The 21,881-nt window shown below is 42.9% G+C and overlaps 1 protein-coding gene across 1 annotated transcript; it reads left to right on the top strand.

The window, feature by feature from the left end:
- Nucleotides 1-263: 263 nt before the first annotated feature.
- Nucleotides 264-21,037, top strand: filip1b (filamin A interacting protein 1b). The gene is made up of 6 exons (XM_083688870.1): nt 264-358; nt 8,651-8,935; nt 9,890-10,063; nt 10,192-10,370; nt 15,740-18,530; nt 20,128-21,037. The coding sequence occupies exons 2-6, from the start codon at nt 8,657-8,659 to the stop codon at nt 20,323-20,325; spliced, it is 3,621 nt and encodes a 1,206-aa protein (XP_083544996.1). The 5' UTR covers nt 264-358; nt 8,651-8,656; the 3' UTR covers nt 20,326-21,037.
- The last annotated feature ends 844 nt before the right edge of the window (nt 21,038-21,881 follow it).

Genomic DNA, 21,881 nt, shown 5'->3' with positions numbered 1-21,881 from the left:
TCTCTCTCTCTCTCACACACACACGCACACACACACACACACACACACACACACACACACACACACACTCACTCACTCACTCACTCACTCATCCTCTCAGTGTGTGGAAGACTCCGCTGGCCCAAACTTTGGGAGAAGACAAAGCTTGTTGTTTATCTTCAGACGGCTCTTGACAGGAAAGAAGAGGACAAAACGTTAAAGAGAGAAGAAAGAGGATAGTCGAAAGATATATTTTTGACACACACAGCCAAGATAACCAAAGATATTTTTGAGGAGAGACTGTTTATACTCTGGGACTTGATTCTCAGTAACTCAGTATTTCACCTTTGACCTGTCACCTCGGGACCATTGAGGACAGGTAAAATATATATTTTTCTTTGTAATTCATAATCATATTCATACTTGTTATTCTTTTCATTTTGAATACCATATCAACAACTGTTGTATTTCATTCATGTATTGTGTCTCTACTGAGAGATACTGTATGTAACTCAGATTTATTAGCTGTTACAAAGTTATTACAATTGCTTAAACAGACATGCAGTTTATTTTCTGTACTGTGTTGCATTGATTCATTTAATGAAGAATACACCCACTAACCCATATGTGTGACGGTTGACTCATGAATGGATCAGTGTGCACATTGTGAATCAGTGAGTGGGGAAAGAACATTACTTATGTTGCCGGTCTGACGTCCTGTAAAAGCTCATTTCAGGAAATGGTACATTAGGAGGCATTAATTGATTACATCTTTCACCAGAAGATTGCTTTAGCTCTGTCTCTAGAGGATGTATTAAATGTATTAATAGCTGAGTAACAAAACGCAGAGCAGAGGAAAATGCAGTAATAAATCAAGGTCTTTTTCAACATAGTTATTCATCTCTTTCAGCGAAAATGTTTAATCTGTTTCGGAACCTATAGTAAAGACACAAACATTCATCAGATAGCGTAATGTCACTCCATTTAGACATTTTCCCATGTCAAAACAATAGCCCCCCCTGAGGACTTGACTGCGATAAGAGGATCCATGAGAGACCCCCCCCTTGTTTGAGGGCACAGTAAACAGAGGCCCCCCCCCACCCACCCAGTGTTATTACAGAGGCAGCCAGCATTTGGTACCAGACCCACATCTCTGGGGACAGGCACGTTCCATTAATAACTTTTTCCACAATATATTTCAGATCAGATCAAAATATTTTCCTGTGTGACGATACAATACATGTTTACTGTCCATGCGAGTTAGAGTACTTCAGTGAAATGTCATCATGTCATTGGCATAAGAAACACCACGGAAATCCTCTAAGTAGAAGAGTTAAATGATCCATTGTCATTTGAAATAGATACAGTGCAAGTCAGTTTGTTGTCAAATATCTTCTTTCTGATAGGACTAAGAACAGCTGAAGTCATGAATGAGTTTAATGGAGTAATTGTGTCCTTGACCAATTACTGATACTGTATGTCGGCTAGTTTTTGGGTTTTATATTTGAGCTCCAAAATTACAGTCTGTGACGGTGAACGCCTCTCGTACAGCCTGTATCTCAGATTTTCATACCGCATTCCCCTGTGCTCTTGTAAGTTCTCTGGCAGCGTTTCTCTTTAAATCATCTGCTTTAGTTTGTGTCTGTGTCATGACTTCAGCAGCAGCCAAAGCCCAAGTGATAAGACAGTGAACCATGAGATCACTTAGCTAATTCAGCTCAGCTAATCTCAGAGTGAGGGAAACAGCAGTGCCTGTCCTCATGCTTGGCTTTATAACAACATGACTGTTCCCATGACAGCACAACAGGGAACAGGAGAGATGGATTGCATTTGTTTAGGTGTTTTCCTTACCCAATTACAGGACACACAAAACACAAGGGGTAACAGTGTTATGATTGGTTGTCTCAACTATAGATCATATGTGCACTTTTGGAGAAACAAATCTCAAGAATGTAGAATGTTGAATGGAGCTGACTGATAAGATTTGAAGAAGACATTTGAATTAATAATACATTCACAGCAAAATGAGAGTACTGTCTGTTGCAGGTGCTTTCACCTCCCAGAAGGGTGTGATTTCATAGCGTGATGAAACAATGCATTAGCATTGTAGAGGAAACAATACATTAGCACTATGGAATCTTACATCCCATATCAGGCAAGCCTGAGACTGAAGTCATCTCACTGCCCACACACTTAAGAGCTGAAGGTGTGGTGCATGATGAGAAGAGGCCTCAGTCCAAACCCATAGTGATGTAGGGGAGTACTGGGCCATCCACACACAACTTCTCTGGATTCCTCTCTCATTATCAGCTTTAACAGCTGCAGAATCATTTCCAGGCCTCACCAGTAGACCCGTTCTAACAAAGGGAATCAAAGGACTTGAAATGATAGCTGGTCAGCTGGGTTATTTCTGCCATGTTAGCTGAATACAGAATATCAACCCAACTGCTTAACCTTTAAAACAAGTGTGGGGTCAATTGTGTTCAGAATATAATATCAGAGTTGCAATCAATCAATCTTATAAGTAATATTTAGTGATGCAAAGCTATGTAGGTTGTCTACTGAAAGTATTTACAATCAATGTGTGAGAGGCCTTCTAGTGCAAGAATGTTTTTCTCTCCCAACTCTGGTCATTTTTCTTAAAGGCTATGACAGGATGTGTTTGCTGGGAAACTGAACACTAAACAGTTAAGTGCTTTCTGTCTCAAGCCGGAAATGGATTGGCAAAAGAATATGACACAGTCAGCAGTAATCTATTCCTCTCACATACAGTCTCACTGACTACGTTTACATGCACACTATTTGGCTCTTCAGAATGAATTCATTCCGAAATAACTGTTTATATTATAGCAAATTCAAGTGGGCTTTCGGAGGTAACTGTTTACATATCCTAACATATAATCTGAATAAAGTAGTTTCTGACTTGTGCAGTGGCCTTTTCTTCACGTCTCTCTCTCTCTCTCTCTCTCTCTCTCTCTGTCCTTCTCTTTCTCTCTCTCTCTCTCTCTCTCTCTCTCTGTCCTTCTCTTTCTCTCTCTCTCTCTCTCTCTCTCTCTCTCTCTCTCTCTCCGTCTCTCACTTTATGAGGGAAGTGACTTCATCCTCATTCCACCAGAAAGGCATTCGAGACTGGCCTGCTTGAGAACTACATCTGGCTAGTGATGTCAGTTTTCTGGACCCATAACCACTGATTAGTCTCAGCACAGAGGCCTGTGAAGATAAAAACCTGCTACATCTCTGCTCATTCATTTTCAGTAATGATTGACCTATGGGAATTTAATTGGATTGTAAGAGACATGATGATGGCAATGCCAAGTCACATTTAAACTCTGGCACAACCTGCTTTGGTTTGGCTATGGACGTTTTTATTTTGAAATTACATGTATAGTGTTGTTATACATGCAACATAGTCCCTTTCTTTAAAATGTAAATCGTTTTGAATTACATTTTATTCCTCCCTGTGCTGCCATTTACTTACTAAAATTGTTAGCACATTTTAAAATGTAGTCCTTGACCTGACCTCAGGGGAGCAGAGCCATCTCATTTGACTTTGTACTGCATACAGTCTGTCTTCTGAAACCAATTTCCCTGCTCACTAAACCCCCTGGCCTGGTCTCTGGTTGTGTATAACATTGAACCTGGCCGAGTTTATGATTTCTATTTTTACACCAGCCTTTTCATGACCCCTGCTGCTCACTCATCTGTATGCCTTTAAGATCCCCTTGTAGGTTGGCAGATGATGGTCAAATTTGAGATCAGCTGCATGGTAGTGGAGCTGTGCAATGCAGCAAATTGCTATATAATATTCAGATGGTTCTGGAGATGTTGCATGCCATTTACTTAGGTGTAAAGACACTAATCCACATACACAAAATCCCTGTTCTTCCTATACAGTATAAATCACAGTTTTATGAGCTCAATCTTCTAATTGTTAATTTAAAAGAGAAGCGTAAAAGGGAGATATCCTGATAATCCAGTGATATAATCATTTAGGAAAATTTCCACTGCCAATCTGTGTACCTGGTTAAAAAAAGACATTCTATCTACCATTAACTTCAGTAGTGAAAGTACAGTATAAGTGTTAAGGATAGCAGGTGGCTGCTGCAAGTGTTGTCAGGGGAAGTTGGCAATGAAGAGAGATTAAGATTACTCTATTTATGACATCTTCATGACATACTACAGAATGTAACCTGAGCCGTGAGTACTATTCCAGTTTCAGTGTCAGCATTTCAGGCATGTATGCTTGATATTAAAAAGTGGACCAGTGCTGTGCAGTATATTGAGAGGTCCATATAATTAACATTAACAAAGTAGTCTCCAGAAGCTTACTAAAATGTATATCAGTGCTATAGGAAAATCTAATATGATGCTATCACATCATAAACTGTAGCATGAAATGAAACATGGCTGTTGTAACACTCTTAAACCAGATGCCCATACAGTATTGTTTTCACAGGCTATGAAGTATCTTTAGTCCAATGCTCTAGGTCTGCCCCTGTGGAGACAGTTTTACTGTAGGCCTACAGATCTCCCCTGTGCAGAGTTTCACACCGTCTTGTCTTACTACTCAGGACCTCCCAGTCACCATGACCTTACCATGACCTCTGGTCACAAGGTCGTCTGGGACTGGGATGGCATTGTAGTTAGCTATAGAAAGTCTTCAGGAAGTACAACATTTTCACTGAATTTATGTTCCACACAAAGCTGTGACATTGAAAGGACAGTTTGACCCAGTCTTGAACCCCAGCTCTCAGCAGTATAGACCTACCTCTCACAGGGAGACAGATATAATATACTGTAGCTAATCACAGACTGCTAGAGGTGATTAGAATGCAGACAGTATCTCTCACTGAGAGAGTTATCGGGTTACAATAAAGCTCTATGCTATTACAAATGACTTATCCTAACTGTGTTTTAGTTATGATAGCTTTGTTTGGACAATTTTTCCTGCCAGCCATGGTACTTACTGACAGTGGCAGCTGAACTCATGAATACAACATGGTGCAACTCCCAGTGTGTATTCACTCATCATCTGATAAATGAAGTGCAAAGCTGCATTATGTTCTGGTGTTGCAGTCAACTCTCTTTACCCCATACAGTGTTGTCAAGGCTACCACTGCGCTCTCCATAATGTTTTGTTATTGGAAATGCCTAAAATCTACTCAGCATATTGTCACTATTAAAACCCTCTGAGGAGTAGCTGTGGAAAGAGAGTATGGAGGGTTTCATCCCCACCCTTTATAGTAAGATACTGCTGCAGGATTGCCTGTACTGTCGGTCCTCAGAATAAAAGTCTGTGTTCATGTACTGTATCCCTTCCCTTATTTAGTCACATTTAAGTCTTCGCATGGCTGAATCGAATTCCGTTTCAAAGGCATTTTTTGAAGAGGTAGGAAATGAAGTGGGAGAATTTGGACAGTTGCCACCAGCTGTCAGTACCTAGTTTTACACTGGCTAAGTAGGGAAGTCTGGGAGTCAGTCTGCAGGGGGCCATCATCACATTCAAACAGTCCTGAATGCCCGGACACTCTGAATTAAAACACCTCACGTGCAGGGGTGAAATGAGCAGAAGAAGAAGCAGAAGGCTAGGGTCGTTGCAATACATTTCAAATGAGTTGCCTGACAACATGAAGTATCAGAGGGTCTGAATGTGGACATGCATTACTACAACTTAGTAAAGCATTTAAACTCTCTCCCTTTCACCACAGTATGTGTTAATGTGCCATATGAGAAAATAGCCATAATGGGCCATAATACCAGGATGTGATACTGTGAGCCTGTGAGATGTTTATATACAGCATATCAATTAGAACAGCAAATGCTGAGTGGCTCACACTAGCTTTTGTTTCCCAGATTAGCTGCACTGTCATGCCTATGAAGGCATGTGAACACGACAGAGGGCAAGTGCTATCAACACCTCCTATTTTGTTACTATAGGGGGTGTCTTTGAATATCAGAGGATGCTGCATACCTTTCAAAAATGTGTGCAAGGAATCATGGGAAGTCATCATCGGGTTAGCAAGTGGTCTCTGTTCCACCGGTCTGACAAGCAGCAGTGGTGGTTTATTTACAGTACAACATGATGGCTGCTGTGTGCGAGAGTTTGAGACCTACAGCTGTGGAGTAAAATAGAAGTATTGGCATCTGTTAGAATGCTGATGGCTTATAAAGTGATAGCCTTTGGAGTTTCCCTTATGGGTCCCATAGTACAAGGGGAGGGCCACTATAAATACCCAAAAAAATGTCACCAGCAAACAGCTGTGCATGCCATCCAAGGTCCAGCTCACAAATAGGGGTGAAGTCCTTCCCTTATTTACCTACTTATTTTCATGGCCATAGAATCCATGCATCAGCTACAGTACAGGCCACAGCTGTCCCAGGTTTTATCAAGGTTCATGTGTAAATCTGGGAGACTAGTCTAGCATGATCACATCTCTGCACCATGAAGATCTTAAGAGCTCTTCATCCTCATTCAACGTTGCAATGTGTGGTATTAAGAAAGAGAGAAATTGTCCTCTTAATCATTAGTCATGATGGAATATTGTTATGGTTTAACTAAATGAAAATGATGGAAAATTGTTATGGTTTAACTAAATGTGAACTGATAACATTAGTTAGTGTAAGTTAATGGAGTTTATGGGAGATGAATGAAACCCTTTGATACTGCTATATTTAATTGTAATATACCAGTTGTGAACAGTATTATTAAAAACGATCTCTATTTTAAATTCTAAATTCACTGTTATTGCCGGGTGACCTGAGACAGAGGAGAACATGCAACATGTAGTGGGTGACTTCATAGAGTACCAATGAAACCATTTTACTATAGAATAACATAATAAATATTGCCCAGAGCTTGTTTAGATATTTGATACAAGACATTTATGTAAACACTGGTGTGTAATATTGTGCCTGCTGTTACCCTAAGCTTGTCTGCTTTGTTTTTCTATCCAGAACTGTTCGTTTTTGTTTGAATCAAACTGACACTCAAAATTAAGACAGTTCTATGGCTGTACCCACAGGAGTGCTTGGCTTTTCCACTGAAACAACTATTAATAACGCCCAGCTCTAAAGTGGCTGCTACCATTTGGCTGCCAGGATTTTCTCAGCCTGAGTCACACGCTGCTTTCATCAGAGGTACAACCTTGGGGAACTTTGGCCCCATTCAGATCCAATGGCCTCATGTTCTTTTTCTGAAGACCCTAGAGCTCCAAGGTTATGGATCTCCTGTGCTTGTGTCTGCTAGGCAGCTGATGTGTCATCATTAGAGACATTGTTCTCAACACAAGTCAGTGGATTATTTCAATTTGCGCAGAACTTTCAGTCATCTATTCATCATTGAAATTCAATTAAAATTGTCCATCATATGATATTGTGTGAGACTCATCTTCACAGTTTCACAGCTTCTTGCCTCTGATGCATTGAGAAGATAATGATGCTTCTGATGTTGACTCAGAGAGTAAAGAGCTCTCTGAGCACACACACACACACAAACCCACACACGCTCGCATGCACGCACACACAAATACCACACACACACAAATACCACAAACACACACATACACACACACACACACACACACACACACACACACACTCGATATCAATGTCTTTGGTGGGGCTGCACACGCACGCACGCACGCACGCACGCACGCACGCACGCACGCACGCACGCACGCACGCACGCACACCAGTCTCTGATCAATGTCCAAAGACAGCCAAGCTTAGCTCCCCTAGTGTGATATGATGGAAAGCATGACTCTGGCTCTCTGTGACAATGGAAACAATGGCTATGAGTTGGCACAGTGAGAGGTAGAGCTCTTGACTGTCAAATGTCACTCCTGTTGTTTGATTACGAGCCTTGAGTGCACAAGTTGCCCTGGCAGTAACCTTTCTCCATATAGCCAGAACTCCATTTGAACTGTAAGTACTGTAGTCTTAGTCATATCTAATTTTTGGGGTTATTGAATGTGATAGGAATATGTTGCTTTTTATATTTGTTGCACGTTATTTATTTTGTTCCAAATGTAGTTAAAGGTCCCCATGAGAGTGTAAATCATTCTCACTCCCAGAGTTGAGTCCCACACCTAATCACAATCAAGTGCAGCAATTGACTTAAGAGATAGAAAAAAGGTATGAAATGGTACTGTATACACTTTGATAGTATACAGTATCTGGAGTTACATACTGTAGGGCATTAGTCAGAGGTTATGTGAGATCACATGGGAAATGCTGTGAATATGTAACATTTTCTATTGATTAAAAGCCTTGAGGTCATACTTTAATGTGGCTGAGATAACATGAAGTTATGGTAATTCTCCCTCTCCAGACTAAGCTTCCTTATTGGTCAATACTGTACTGTGAATATTGTCAAGTGATTACATTGCTCTGCAGGACAAATACACATATGACTCATAGATATGACCCTGGCTTTGTAAACAACACATGATCCTGTTGTGCAAGTACTGGAGAAGTCACTGATATGACATTTCAATGGCCATGATCAAAACAGCCTCTGTCCAAGGCCAGGGAACTAATGTAATCCTTATTGCCTATACAAAAAGCAGACACGCAATTTTTCAAGTCATTTTAAAAATATTTTCCAGCGAAACATTGTGTAATTGGGTTATGAATTAAGAAATGATTCTGTTGTAATCCTCAACATATCCAGGTAAGAATGAGGTCCAGGAGCAATGCCATGGAGGCCCCAGACGACGGACAGATTAACGTCACCCAGCCCACCAAAGGCTTCAACAGGGAGGAGGAGGAGAACACACCTGAGCTGATGAAGAGGAAAATAAAAGTTCAGCGGGGAGACAAAGAGGGGAGGACGGTTGTGTCTGGAACTGTGAAAAGGCCACAAAAAGCCTCAGAGAAAAGCAGACAGGCAAGAGTGAAGGATATCTCCAAAGAGGACCTCCTCCAATTGCTGGGAGTGATGGAGGGAGAGGTGCAGGTGAGAGTCTCCGCTCTGCTGTGTGCTAAGCTAACACTGTGGTCAGTTTTTGGTTCATATTTGGCGAGCGGTATATTCTCAGCCTCTGAGGTGTCAGGGTTGACATGTTACTGTGACCAGAGTCACACTGACTCACTACCACTGGTCTCCCTCAACAGCCATTAACACTGGGCCCCTCCCACGCTGCCCCTGTGGTGCGTCCCGAGCAGAGGCAGGGCGGACAGGAAACAGAACACACTGGTGCTGTCCACTTTTAAAACTGCTAATTATTCTCTAATGGAGTTCCATTTATACACAACCCTCCTGAGAGGGAGGCTGCACTGTCCTTCCTCATCCTTCTTTTCAACCAGCTGATTTGTTCAGGAGTGTTAATGACTTTCCATCGGTGCTGGGATAAGTGACAACAGATGTCCTAGGCTACATGTTGAAATCCAACTGAACCCTGAAGTGCACATTTCAAACTGAACAAATGCAAAGGGTATACAAAGGGTTTTGTTCATGACAACTAAATGACTTGCAAATGACATTCTACAGTATAATGACTGAATATTCAACTTTCTGTTCATCATTTCTACTGACTGAGATAAAGAGGGAGTATTGTTGTGTCCTCATCTCATGCAAGAATGTGTGTTATGACAAAGGGGGTTTAGCTGAAGAGAACAGCATCCCCCTGTGGTGTGAGTTTGGATCACAGGGGTACAATTCATGCACTAAGCTTCTCTTTCACTCACCCCACCCTGTGGTCCTTTCAATAAATTGCACTGATCTTTAACAGAATATTACTTTATATGGTTACTCTTAAATATACTCCAACCATTTTGACCTCTCATAAACTGCAGTTTTACAGTCGATCCCAAATATGAAAAATAATTTGAAACATCAGAGGTTTCATCATATTTGCAATTTAATCTGAAATTCATTCCACTAATTAATCCCACTGGTCCTTGTCCACAGGCGCGAGAGGACATCATCCACATGCTGAAGTCAGAGCGTACGCGACCCGAGGCCCTGGAAGCCCACTATGGCTCAGCTGCTCCTATCAAGCCCCTCCAGGCCCTGCAGAGAGACAGTCTGCTGACCAACAATACAACCGCAAAGGATGACGTGTATGAGATGCCCATGGCAGAGGTGATGAGTGCCACCATAAAAATTAATGTGGAAATATATCTTTAAAGGATCTCAGTGAGTGCCAACCTCTGGTGATAAAGAAGCCTGTGAAAATGAAGTGAAAATGAAGCCTGTCTTGTTCCCATCAGTTGGATCGGGTGGAGGACAAGCATCGTGAGACGTACAGGCGCATGCTAGAGCAGCTGCTGTTGGCTGAAAAGTGCCACCGCCGCACGGTCAATGAGCTGGACAACGAGAAATGCAAACACACTGACTTCATGAACAAGAGTGATGACTTCACCAACCTGCTGGAACAGGAGAGGGAGAGGTGAGGGTGTGTATGTGTGTCTGTGTGTGTGTGTGTGAGTGTGTGTGTGTGTGTGTGTGTGTGTGTGTATGTGTGTGTGTGTGTCACTGAGAGGCAGGGCGGGATGGGAGAGAGATGGGTCATTCCCGTTGAGAGAGGGAGGATGGCATCACTATCACACACCACAGCTCTCTGCGGTCATACTACAGTGGCTCTCCCTTTAACCATGAAGCTGCTCTGGCCAAGCAATAGCAAACAAAGGCCCAGGGACAAAGCGGTACATGAGACATCAAGGCTGAGGGAGCTTCAAAGAGCACTGACGTAGTGTATGAGACACCCAGGCAAGTGAACCCCTCAAAGGCTTAAAAGAGACCCAGAGAGGCCCTCGAGGCCTGGATGATGAGGGCTGACAGAGGCGATACTCAATTAAATGATGAATAGACTCAGCCAATGAAAAATGATACACAGGCAGTGTCATGCTGCCACAGCTCTTGTAACCGTCCTCCAGGGAGGGTATACTGCTATAGTAAAGTATATACTGCTACTATTTTGATTTAACTTTGATTTATTCCATTATGGCAATATTACATATTACTTTGTTATAGCCTTACACACACCCATTTCTCTTCTCAAATATAACTGGCATGAGCTGTAATTTCCCCCATCAAATATATTTATAGTGAGGCCATCTGACAAATGTTCCTTTGACTATGGTTTTAAACGAGGATGTAAAAAAAAAGATAGAAAATGCAATACCAGCATGATGATCCCAGGTGGAATTTATGAGGCTCATAACGGTGCTGGAATCCAGATGTCAATCTATCCTGCCCCCAGAGGTACCTCAGACTGCCCGTTCTTCAAAAGACCAGCAAGTCAGGACAGAACCAGTGACAGCACCTACAGGATAGTAGAGCACAGCCATCTGATAAGACCCAGAGCATGGATCTGTCTGTTTGATAGCTAAGGTGATGAATGGTCTATCAGGACATGGTGGATAGTTTATCAGAACTCACACACACACACACACACACACACACACACACACACACACACACACACACACACACACACACACACACACAGCGCTATGCACAGCTAGCTTCACTCAAGGCGTAAATGCTCCATAAAGGAGAAGCCTCATGCCTCACTGAAAAGTTTACCCACAACACCAAAATATTGTGGAGTATTTTGACAGTGGGTTGCATGCTCATTAGCAATTTGGACCAGATGGCCTTATTCAGTGTTCTGTTGTTATGTTTGAACACAACTATGTAATCTATGATATCCTCTGTGAGCAAAAAGCTGTCAAAGTCAAATTCATTATTGTGTATTTACATATGTGGACATGCGTAGTGGTTACCATTACCATGTGGTTGTACCAGGGTTACTTGGTTGTTGTTCACATGAAGAGAGCATCTTATACATGCCAAGCACTCCCTCAGTGAGATGTTTGTGGACACGCTCTGTTTGTCTGTAGAGAGACGGACACGAGAACGGACACGAGAGAGAGAGAGAGAGGGATGACAAGAGGACTCGAAGAGTAAACAACTGTCCAAAGCACGGAGACAGCTGCTTCACATTCATCATAAAACATCAAACACTTTTGTGCGTGTCTCAGACAGGCCAGTGAAATAATATAATGGACCCTATTCACCTCTGTACTGTAGGTGCTGCACAGCAGAGACAGACAAAGCTGGACCTCATTTCACGTCACTTGATGATTCTGAGGGATCCCCTTGAAATCCCACATGTGCTAGAGAGAAGCTTGGTGTTTCATAGTTCAGGAGGATGTGCAGGAGGCTAAGAGTGCTGGTTTAGTGACCAAATTCATTGAGGTTTTACGGTCTGTTGGACACAGCGTGGAGATGACAGCCCATGACCTCACAGAATCCAATTACTGTTTTGAAGCGACCAGTGTCAGGGTAGGGAGGCTGGGAAAAACAAGCTGACCAACAACTGTACATTTACTTAAAGCCTCTAAATTTAGCAAGGTTTATATGGATGGAGTTTATAAGACTTTCTTGGAGGGAGTGTTATTCAATATAAATGTAAAATAATAAAGTTTTATTATTTTCATATTTTGATTTGTGGCTGAAGCTCAAACGTATGATGACTTGTACTTATGACACACATGTCATCTCTAGACAGGTTGTCACCTTAAAATCATTATTAATTTCGTAAAAAGTATATGGTATTTTTTCAGTCTCAACTTTTGAATGAAAGACCTTCAAAAATGGCACAGTTTCTAAATGGTCAGCTTTGTCTTCAGGACTCTGTATATAGAAAACCACTTACATGCTTTGAGTGTCCTATGACGCACAGGTTTCCAGTTGCCACCACCCTCTCTCTCTTCTTGCCCCCCCAGTGGCCCCCTTCCCCCCTCCTCCTCCCCTCCCCTCCCCCGCTCTGCTCTGCTCCCTCAGCACTGTCTGATAACACATTCCACCTCGCTGTGGTCATCTCAGAGATTCACTGCAGGTGATGTCATGGACAACCCTGGCTGAGCACCTGTGAAAGGATGCCGGGCTACAGGGGTCATCTGCCAGGACAATTAGATGCTCTTTGTTTACATTTCATCTACCATGGTGGAACCTCTCACAGTATACTCTACTCTACATTTTCACTACACACAATGAGAGCAATATAGCATTTTCAGTTTCACACGAATATATTCCAAAACAAAAATGAACAAAACAGAAATCCTCTCCAGGAGGAAATACTTAGTCTATCGCATATGTGAATTCTTTCTCTCTGCTAGAGGGGTATAAGTAGTGATTTTACTGTGACCAATATATCTATGCCTCTCTAATGGTGTCTGCTGTGGGCTTAGCTTGGCCTCTTGTGGGAGGTTTGGAGCTTCTCTGTCGAGTGATAGGCCTCTGTCAACAGAGTGGCTAAAAATATCTCTGACCACAGGGAAACATTTTGGTCATCTGCTAGAGGAGTTATTTTATAACACCATCATAATCAGGGATATGCCACACACTCTAAACACTCCCATGGAGAATGGCAAAAACAGTCTTGTGCCATAATAACACAGTATTAAATTAGTGTAATGCTTTACCTCCCTATCAGGATTCATTGGATAGGTTACCATAAAGTAGCCCCTGAGGCAGCCTTGTATAATTGCTCTTTACTGAAGAATTGTGCTAATGGTCAATAGTTTCTGTGAGGTATGCAACAGTTTGCTCTTATTGCTGTTAATCTGGAGCATTTTCTACTTGACAACATTCCAGACAGATTGTGTGAAGGCCACCCTGGCCTGGACCTTGTGACGCAGGCTTTATGATTCATATCCCCAGTGACATCATTCATGTGGCATTTACATGATTACAGTTTTAAAAGACCATAAGTGTTGCTCTCAGGAGGGGAGGGTGTGAGATTTGTGTTTTATGGAGTATACTCACACGGCAATATATCTGCAACCTCTCTGCAGCATTGGGCTTCTTGTGCAGCACGTTCACTCTTTTGTTAGAAACTGCAAGTCTACTTTCTCTACGTCTGCCTTGTGATCTTATGCTATTCATGTATGTTGGGCTGTGAACTGTGCTATAGCATCTCATGCAGATGAACATGTTGGTCGTATTCAATGAATATACTTCCCTTTTGCATTCAAGGGACTGGAGATTATGAACTACAGAGTTGCACTTGTCTGGCATTGTTCCCCTCAAAACTTTCTCTCTGCATTGTTGCCTTGTTTCTATGGAAACACTGTTGGTCGCAAGACGGACAAGAGGCAATTAGGTCATGCAAGACAACAGTTTGTGTGGGAAGGGAAATGAAACTGCAAACTTAAAATAGTCGTGAGTACATTTACCTGTGGTTTAAAACTCGTTTGCAAATCTGCTTCAATTCTCTCCAATGCAATCCCCCTCCTTTGGAGGAAAAAAAAGAATGAGAATGAGGGCAACACGAAAGATAGTGTGAAAAGCCTTCCCCCCTGGCTTGAATCCCTCCTCCTCTGTGTCCAAACAAGGGCAGCACCATTCTGTGCCATATATGGGAGGTATGACATCACCAGAGAGTGGTGCAGCAGTGCTGTTTTACACAACATTCACCTTTCATTGTCCATTGATGACATGTTTGGAATGTGATGGCTAATTCCCTGTGGAGCAGGGGGCCTCCCAGAACCTATGAGAGTCTCAGCAGCCGGGCTCCTGCAATTTAAAACACTTTAGGCATGGACCTACCTGCTGTGCATCCCGACTAGTGGGTAAGTTGGAGAGTTGGAGAGAAAGCTGTTAAAACTTAAGAAACAAGGCAATCTGGCTGCTATCATTTGCATTGTTAGACAGGCATCCGGTGCCTTTGTGTACTGTGCTGGGAGAATTAATTTGTAATGCAAAGTAGCGGGCTGAAACAAAAGACAGTGTCGTGCAGAACTCATCCGTTTCTGATGTGGCTGTGCCTGTTCCATATGGCAGGGACCTGTTGCAGGCTCCTTTTCTGAGCAGTTTCACAGAGAGACTCCCGCGGAGCTTAGTTAAACATCTACTGACATTATTACGTGCATCAGCAGTTTTGTTCACTTGTTTTGTTTTTACCATTCAGCTAGCATGTCTCTGATGTTGTGGTACTTTGCTCAGTAGTGTAGGTCAGGGTTGCCCCTGTTGGAGAGAATCACATGAGGGTTCAGTCTCTAATCTGCCTTACTCCTTTGTTCCCTCTCCTATCATGCCTCTGCCATTTATTCTGCTTGCCTGCCTCCCATGCAGGCTCCCACTGCCCACGGGGCTCTGGGAGTAATACATTCATTCTGAGTCTGGTCAGGCTCCTCTGGGAACCCAAGAGATGTGCATACTAGAGGGACATTATAATAATAGGAAAAGTAAATGTTTTCTAAATTTGATAGATTTGAGAGAAGTTTTGATAAGGTCTGATACCGTTTTGGTCAACTTTACATTGAGTTGCCCTGTACCTGTACATTTGTAAATACAGCACACTAGTAATAACATTATATTAACATGCTGCTACATAGTGCACTGGTAATTTCTGTGTAATTGTATAGTAATGGAGTTGATCAGTTTATGTTATTACACATGAGGAATCAGCACTATGACAATGTATTGTAACAACATGATAATACAATAAGTAAGTAATTATAATGTTACTACACTGGTATGGAAACAACTTTATTTAGTGTTACCAAGATTTTATTTAATATTTGGCTTATCATGGGTGGAACTGATTACTTTACTAAAATTCATGTTCATGTAGAAACTTAGTGTCAACTAGTTGTGGAAAGCAAAAACAATCTATATTTCACTCACAATTTATATCTCACTCACTCACTCACTCACTCTTTTTTTCTCTGTTTCTCTGTTTCTCTGTTTCTCTGTTTCTCTGTTTCTCTCTCTCTCTCTCTCTCTCTCTCTCTCTCTCTCTCTCAGATTAAAACGGCTGTTGGAGCAGGAGAAGGCATACCAGGCTCGTAAAGACAAGGACCACAGCAGAAGGCTCGATAAAGTCAGAGAGGAGCTTGTTAAACTCAAGTCCTTTGCCCTGATGCTGGTGGACGAGCGGCAGCTCCACATCGAGCAGATTGACCAGCAAAGCCAGAAGGTCCAGGACCTCAGCCATAAGGTGCAGGAGAGAGAGCAGAGGCTGGCAGCCGTCAGTGGCACTGCCAAGGAGGACGGCCAGAAGGTGCTCAAGCTGGAAGTGGAGCTAGAGCAGAAAGCAGCCAAATTTGTCCAGGAACATGAGGAAATGACTGCCAAGCTTGCCAACCAGGAGTCCCAGAGCCGCCAGCTCCGCCTGAAGCTATCAGGCCTGGCACACAAAATTGAGGAGCTGGAGGAAAGCAACAGAGCACTGCAGAAGTCAGAGGAGGACCTTCAGGAGCTGCGAGACCAGATCAGCAAGGGGGAATGTGGGAACTCCAGCCTGATGGCAGAACTGGAAAACCTACGTAAGAGAGTCCTGGAGATGGAGGGCAAGGATGAAGAGATCACTAAGACTGAGACCCAGGCCAGGGAGCTGAGGAAGAGGCTGCAGGAAGAGGACAACCACAGCAGGGAGCTGAAACTAGAGGTGGAGAAACTGCAGAAGAGAATGGTCGAGCTGGAGAAACTAGAGGGAGCTTTCAACACGAGCAAATCAGAGTGTTCACAGCTTCATGTTAATTTAGAAAGAGAGAAAGGCCTGGTGAAGGATTTAGCCGGTGAGCTGGAGACAGTGAAAACCCGTGTGAAAGAGCTGGAGAACTCTGAGTCAAGACTTGAGAAGACAGAAATGGGCCTAAAGGATGACCTGATGAAACTGAAGTCATTTACAGTGATACTAGTGGATGAGAGAAAGAACATGGCTGAGAGAATTAAACATGAGGAGCAAAAAAGTGATGATTTAAATAAGATGTTTAAAAGTGAGCAAGGGAAGGTAATGGAGGTCACAGAGAAGCTGATTGAGGAGAGCAAAAAGCTCCTCAAACTGAAATCAGAGATGGAGGTAAAAGTGACAACTCTCACTAAAGAGAAAGAGGATCTGAGAACTAAACTTGCAAGTGAAGAGGAAAAGTGCAGGGATCTTAGCACAAAGGTTAGTGTGATGAAAAAAAGAATGGACGGACTAGAAGAAGCAGAGAATGCATCATTAAGAAGCAGAGCCAATAAGGACAATAAGAGATTGCTGGACGAGGACAACAAAGTCAAGGAGTTAACACTGGAAATTGAAAGGCTCAAAAACCGTCTCAAACAGCTTGAGGTGGTTGAAGGTGATCTGATGAAGACTGAGGATGAGTATGACTTACTAGAGAAGAAATTCAGAAATGAGCAAGACAAAGCCAATGCCCTCTCTCAACTGCTGGAGGAAATGAAAAGTCAGATTGCCAGAAACAAGGCCATAGAGAAAGGAGAGGCAGTGAGCCAGGAGGCTGAGCTGAGAATGCGCTGCAAGATGGAGGAGGCCAAAACCAGAGACCTGCAGTCCGACGTCCAGGCCCTGAAGGAGAAGATCCACGAGCTGATGAACAAGGAGGATCAGCTATCCCAGCTTCAGGTGGATTACTCTGTTCTTCAGCAGAGGTTCATCGAGGAAGAGGAAAAGAAGAAGAGCATGTGCCAGGAAGTGGTCAACCTCACCAAAGAGCTGGAGGTCAGCAAGCGCTATAGTCGTGCCCTGCGGCCCAGCATGAATGGCAGGAGGATCGTAGATGTCCCTGTCACCTCTACTGCAGTGCAAACAGATGTAGTGGCCAGTGAGCCTGCTGAGGAGGACACTCCTGCAGTGTTTATTAGGAAATCTGTCCTAGAGGAGAACCATATCATGAGCAACCTGAGGCAGAGGGGTCTAAAGAAGCCAACAGTGCTGGAACGCTACCCCCCTGCAGCCACAGAGCTGGGCATGAGAAAATCATGGATCCCCTGGATGAAAAAGAAGGATGCAATCACCATCACTCAGACTATCCCAGAGAAGTCAAGCCCTCAGGCCAACGGCGGGTCATCTCCACGTCCAGCTGAGCTAACCATGTCCCAAAAGCCAGGCCAGCCACTGCACATCCGTGTGACCCCTGATCATGAGAACAGCACTGCCACCTTGGAAATCACCAGCCCTCGTGCTGAAGACTTCTTCTCCAGCACCACCATCATCCCCACCCTTGGCCTACAGAAACCTCGGATCACCATTGTTCCCAAGCCCACCACTGTGTCCTTAAAGACCAAGGCTAGCGACCCTGAGCGGGCCAAGTCTCCAGTCACCATCACCACCATCTCCAGGGCCAAGTCCCCAGATAGGAGTAAAGGCTCCTACTCAGACAGACCCATGTCACCTGTTTCTATCATCACAGTGAGCACCACCCCGGTGGTTGAGGCGTCAGCCTCCCCGGAGCCCCAGGAGATGACCATGGGCCTTGCTATGTTAAAGGTGACCCCAGAGAAGCAGACAGTGCCCACGCCCGTCAGGAAATATAACTCCAATGCCAACATCATTACCACAGAGGATAACAAGATTCACATCCACCTGGGCCCACAGTTCAAGAGGCCATCGGATGGCAACAGCAGTCCAACTGTGACAGTCAGGCCACTCAGTGTGAGCACAGAGAGCAAAGAGGCCCTCACAGGCACAGTGCTGCGCTCCCCTCGTCACCCCAACACCACACCTGGGAAGTCCACCCCCAGTAAAGTGACGAGCAGCATCACCATCACCCCCATCACCTCTGCACCCTCCAGGCCAACTCAGTCTGTGGTGAGTCGCACACACCCTCTCTCTCTCTCTCTCTCTCTCTCTCTCTCTCTCTCTCTCTCTCTATCACTCTATCTTACTATCTTCTCTCTTTCATCCTGATGTAATTACACTCACCAGCCACTTTATTAGGTACACCTTGCTAGTACTGGGTTGGACCCCCTTTTGTAGCCCATCTGCTTCAAGGTTCAACGTGTTGTGCATTCAGAGATGGTCTTCTGCATACCGTGGTTGTAACAAGTGGTTATTTGAGCTACTTTTGCCTTTCTATCATCTCGAACCAGTCTGGCCATTCTCCTCTGACCTCTGGCATCAACAAGGCATTTTCGCCCAGAGAACTGCCGCTCACTGGATATTTTCTCTTTTTTGGACCATTCTTTGTAAACCCTAGAGATGGTTGTGCGTGAAAATCCCAGTAGATCAGCAGTTTCTGAAATACTCAGACCAGCCCGTCTGGCACCAACAACCATGCCACGTTCAAAGTCACTTAAATCACCTTTCTCCCCCATTCTGATGCTCGGTTTGAACTTCAGCAGGTCGTCTTGACTATGTCTACATGCCTAAATGCATTGAGTTGCTGCCATGTGATTGGCTGATTAGATATTTGCGTTACCGAGCAGTTGAACAGGTATACATAATCAAGTGGCCGGTGAGTGTATGTTTGAACAAGGTGTGTCTCGATAGAAATAGAAAGGCTTTTTCCAGAATTTACTGATTGTAACCCATCTTACTGTATCTGGTAGGATACGCCTTATGGCCCTACAGTCTCTTAAAAGTGTAATAAAGTTGACAATTATGTTACTTTTTTCTTGGCAAAACATCTAAACGATCTCCAACCTTCTGTATTTCAGTTGCTTCTGAAATGTTTCAAAATGATATCAGGTGGTGTCTGCTCCCTAGATAGCACTCTTTCCAGGTATAAACAATTGAATACATTTCTTATGTATGAACAATACTAACACTGGAATGAATTTACCTGCATATTCCCCTGTAGAAAGGCCACTCTCAAAGGGTCTTGTGAGTTTCTACTGGCACCAACTGACATGTTCCTCCCTTTTAACCAAAAATGGATCAGTGATGACCAATTTGGATGTTTGACTAAAGTGGGCTAACTTGCACATCAACAATATGACCAGCATTCATCCACTCTAAAATTCAAATAATTCACCATAGGATTTTGGGAGAATGCTTTGAAGCTTTAAAGCTTGAAGTGCACCTGCCTAAATGTCATGTTTTGCCATCAAGGTTCAAAGGTGAGCTATAAATATGTCACACTGGATTTCATGCAGCTGGATTTAAGAAGGCTCTTGAAATTTTCAAGGAATGGTGAAGTGTTCAAAATATAAGAAATGCAACAAAATATTGCAATGTTAATGCCAATCAATATCCAAGATGGCCAACCCTGGTCATCCCCCTTGATCCGGTGTAAATGGTCATTGAAATGGCAAGTACACAGCTTGCCAGCTTGAATGTGCTTCCACCAAATACACTTGAGTTCAAAAGTGAAGATTGTTGTTTTTGTGTCTGTCCTCATGGATATGAATACTTAAAAACCCTTTTCTGTCTGTACTTTTGTCTTATGTTGTGTGATTTCTTTCAGCCCGGCTCGGATGTGCAGTCAACTCGGGCCACTGCCACACGAATCCCTATGTCAAAAGGTATGAAAACAGGCAAGGCAATTCTGGCTGTCTCCACAGTGACAAGGTTAGAGGCACGAGCTGAGAGCCAGTCAATGAAAATTGAACTAAGAAAGTCGTCAGTCTACAGCTCTACCTCCACAGGAGGAGGGCAGTGCTGAGGGCCACATGCTGCCATGGAAACGCCTCACTATGGACTCCCCATGATTCAGTTCTGACCAGATTTCAGAATATTTAACAAGCACTGGATTTAATTTGCCCTCAGTCATGACAGGAGATACACACATCAAAAATGCAGTATAGACCTATAACAATAGACATGTAAAATTTCCTTCTCAAACATTGAGATCATTGTAATTATGTATGTTTTCAAGAAGAGTTTTATATACGTAAATATGTTGATGTTGATATTTCAGTCATTAGTTGATAAGAGGTCATTTCCATGCATGTTGTTTTGTTTGTTGATTTGCCTGAATGCAATGCTTTTTGTTTTTATTGACATATAATGTTACTAATCCCTCATCTGGGTTTTCATACTGGGAGTAGTTGTTGATACTGTTTGTTTCATAATTCATATCCAGTTTATTTCATCATTGCTTATGGAGGTTTCCGAATACTGTAGCTCTATCACTTTTGTACGTGAAAGTGATTTTGATCATTCATCAACCACAATAACTTGTGGCACCAATACAAATAAAGTATTTTTCTTTGCCACTGTTGTTTATACTCACACACTATTCATGGGATTTGGATGTAACGGAGCAGAAGTATTGATGTTAAACAGAGGTGAGTAACAAGGAAACCTCCATAGTGTTTTATCCATGCTGCATTTTAGTGACATATCTGTTAGTTAGCTTTAAGCATGATCTGCACATTACGTTGAAGCAATAATAAAAGCCTAATCTGTTAGCTTGCATGTTCATCTGCTTATAGTAGCCATCAGAAAAGAATGACAGACTACTACGTATTAAAGTATACATGTATTTGGTATTATTCAGCAGGAAACAAAAATAGGTCCACACACAGAAGATGCAGATAGCATAATATTTAATATGTAACTTCTGCGATTTGTAAGGCAGGAGAAAAGAAATTCACACAGCAGACATTTCAGCTGAAGCCTTCCTACGTGTGTGTGATGATAATATTCCTAATTTCTAGTGCCCAGTCATCAATACTGTAAGAGTATTGAGCATAAGAGTAACCTACAGGATGTGACATGAAAGAGTTTAGATTACCCAATTCGCAAGCAGAAGAGCTGAAAATTAAAAACAAAAGTGAACTGCTATGACAGTAAAATAATACTATTGTTTAGCACAGTGCTTATGTCATGCATTGTGCTAATGGAAAAGCCTTTTCCTCATTGAGTCATGGAACTTACACAGTGGGTGAGAGACCACTGGAGTGAAAACAGGAAGAGACAGGTCATGTTTTGGCCCAGGTTCATGATATGATCTAGTCCTGCTGTAAAGAACTCTTGATGCGATTGACAAACCTCCTGAGGACCCACCACAGGTTCAGGGAGAATGTCTTATGTGTGCTGCATTATCTCATGGCTGGATCTTAGAAATTAACTTGTTTGGTCTATTCAGGACCATTTGGGCATTCCACATGTATATACAAAGACTTCTCATGGTTACATGTGCGTTTGTGTTTTCTACCTCAAGAGCATAGAGGCCATACCCATTTTTGCCAACAACCATTGAAACTGATTTCCTTC

This window comes from Argentina silus (genome assembly GCF_951799395.1).
Source record: "Argentina silus genome assembly, chromosome: 17".
NCBI lineage: Eukaryota > Metazoa > Chordata > Actinopteri > Argentiniformes > Argentinidae > Argentina > Argentina silus.
This window is presented reverse-complemented; position numbering and strand designations above follow the sequence as displayed.

Coding starts and splice junctions, on each gene's coding strand:
- filip1b (XM_083688870.1), top strand. CDS start 8,657: ATGAGGTCCAGGAGCAATGCCATGGAGGCCCCAGACGACGGACAGATT. Junction 10,064..10,191: donor ATGAGATGCCCATGGCAGAG/GTGATGAGTGCC, acceptor TGTTCCCATCAG/TTGGATCGGGTGGAGGACAA. Junction 18,531..20,127: donor CCAGGCCAACTCAGTCTGTG/GTGAGTCGCACA, acceptor GATTTCTTTCAG/CCCGGCTCGGATGTGCAGTC.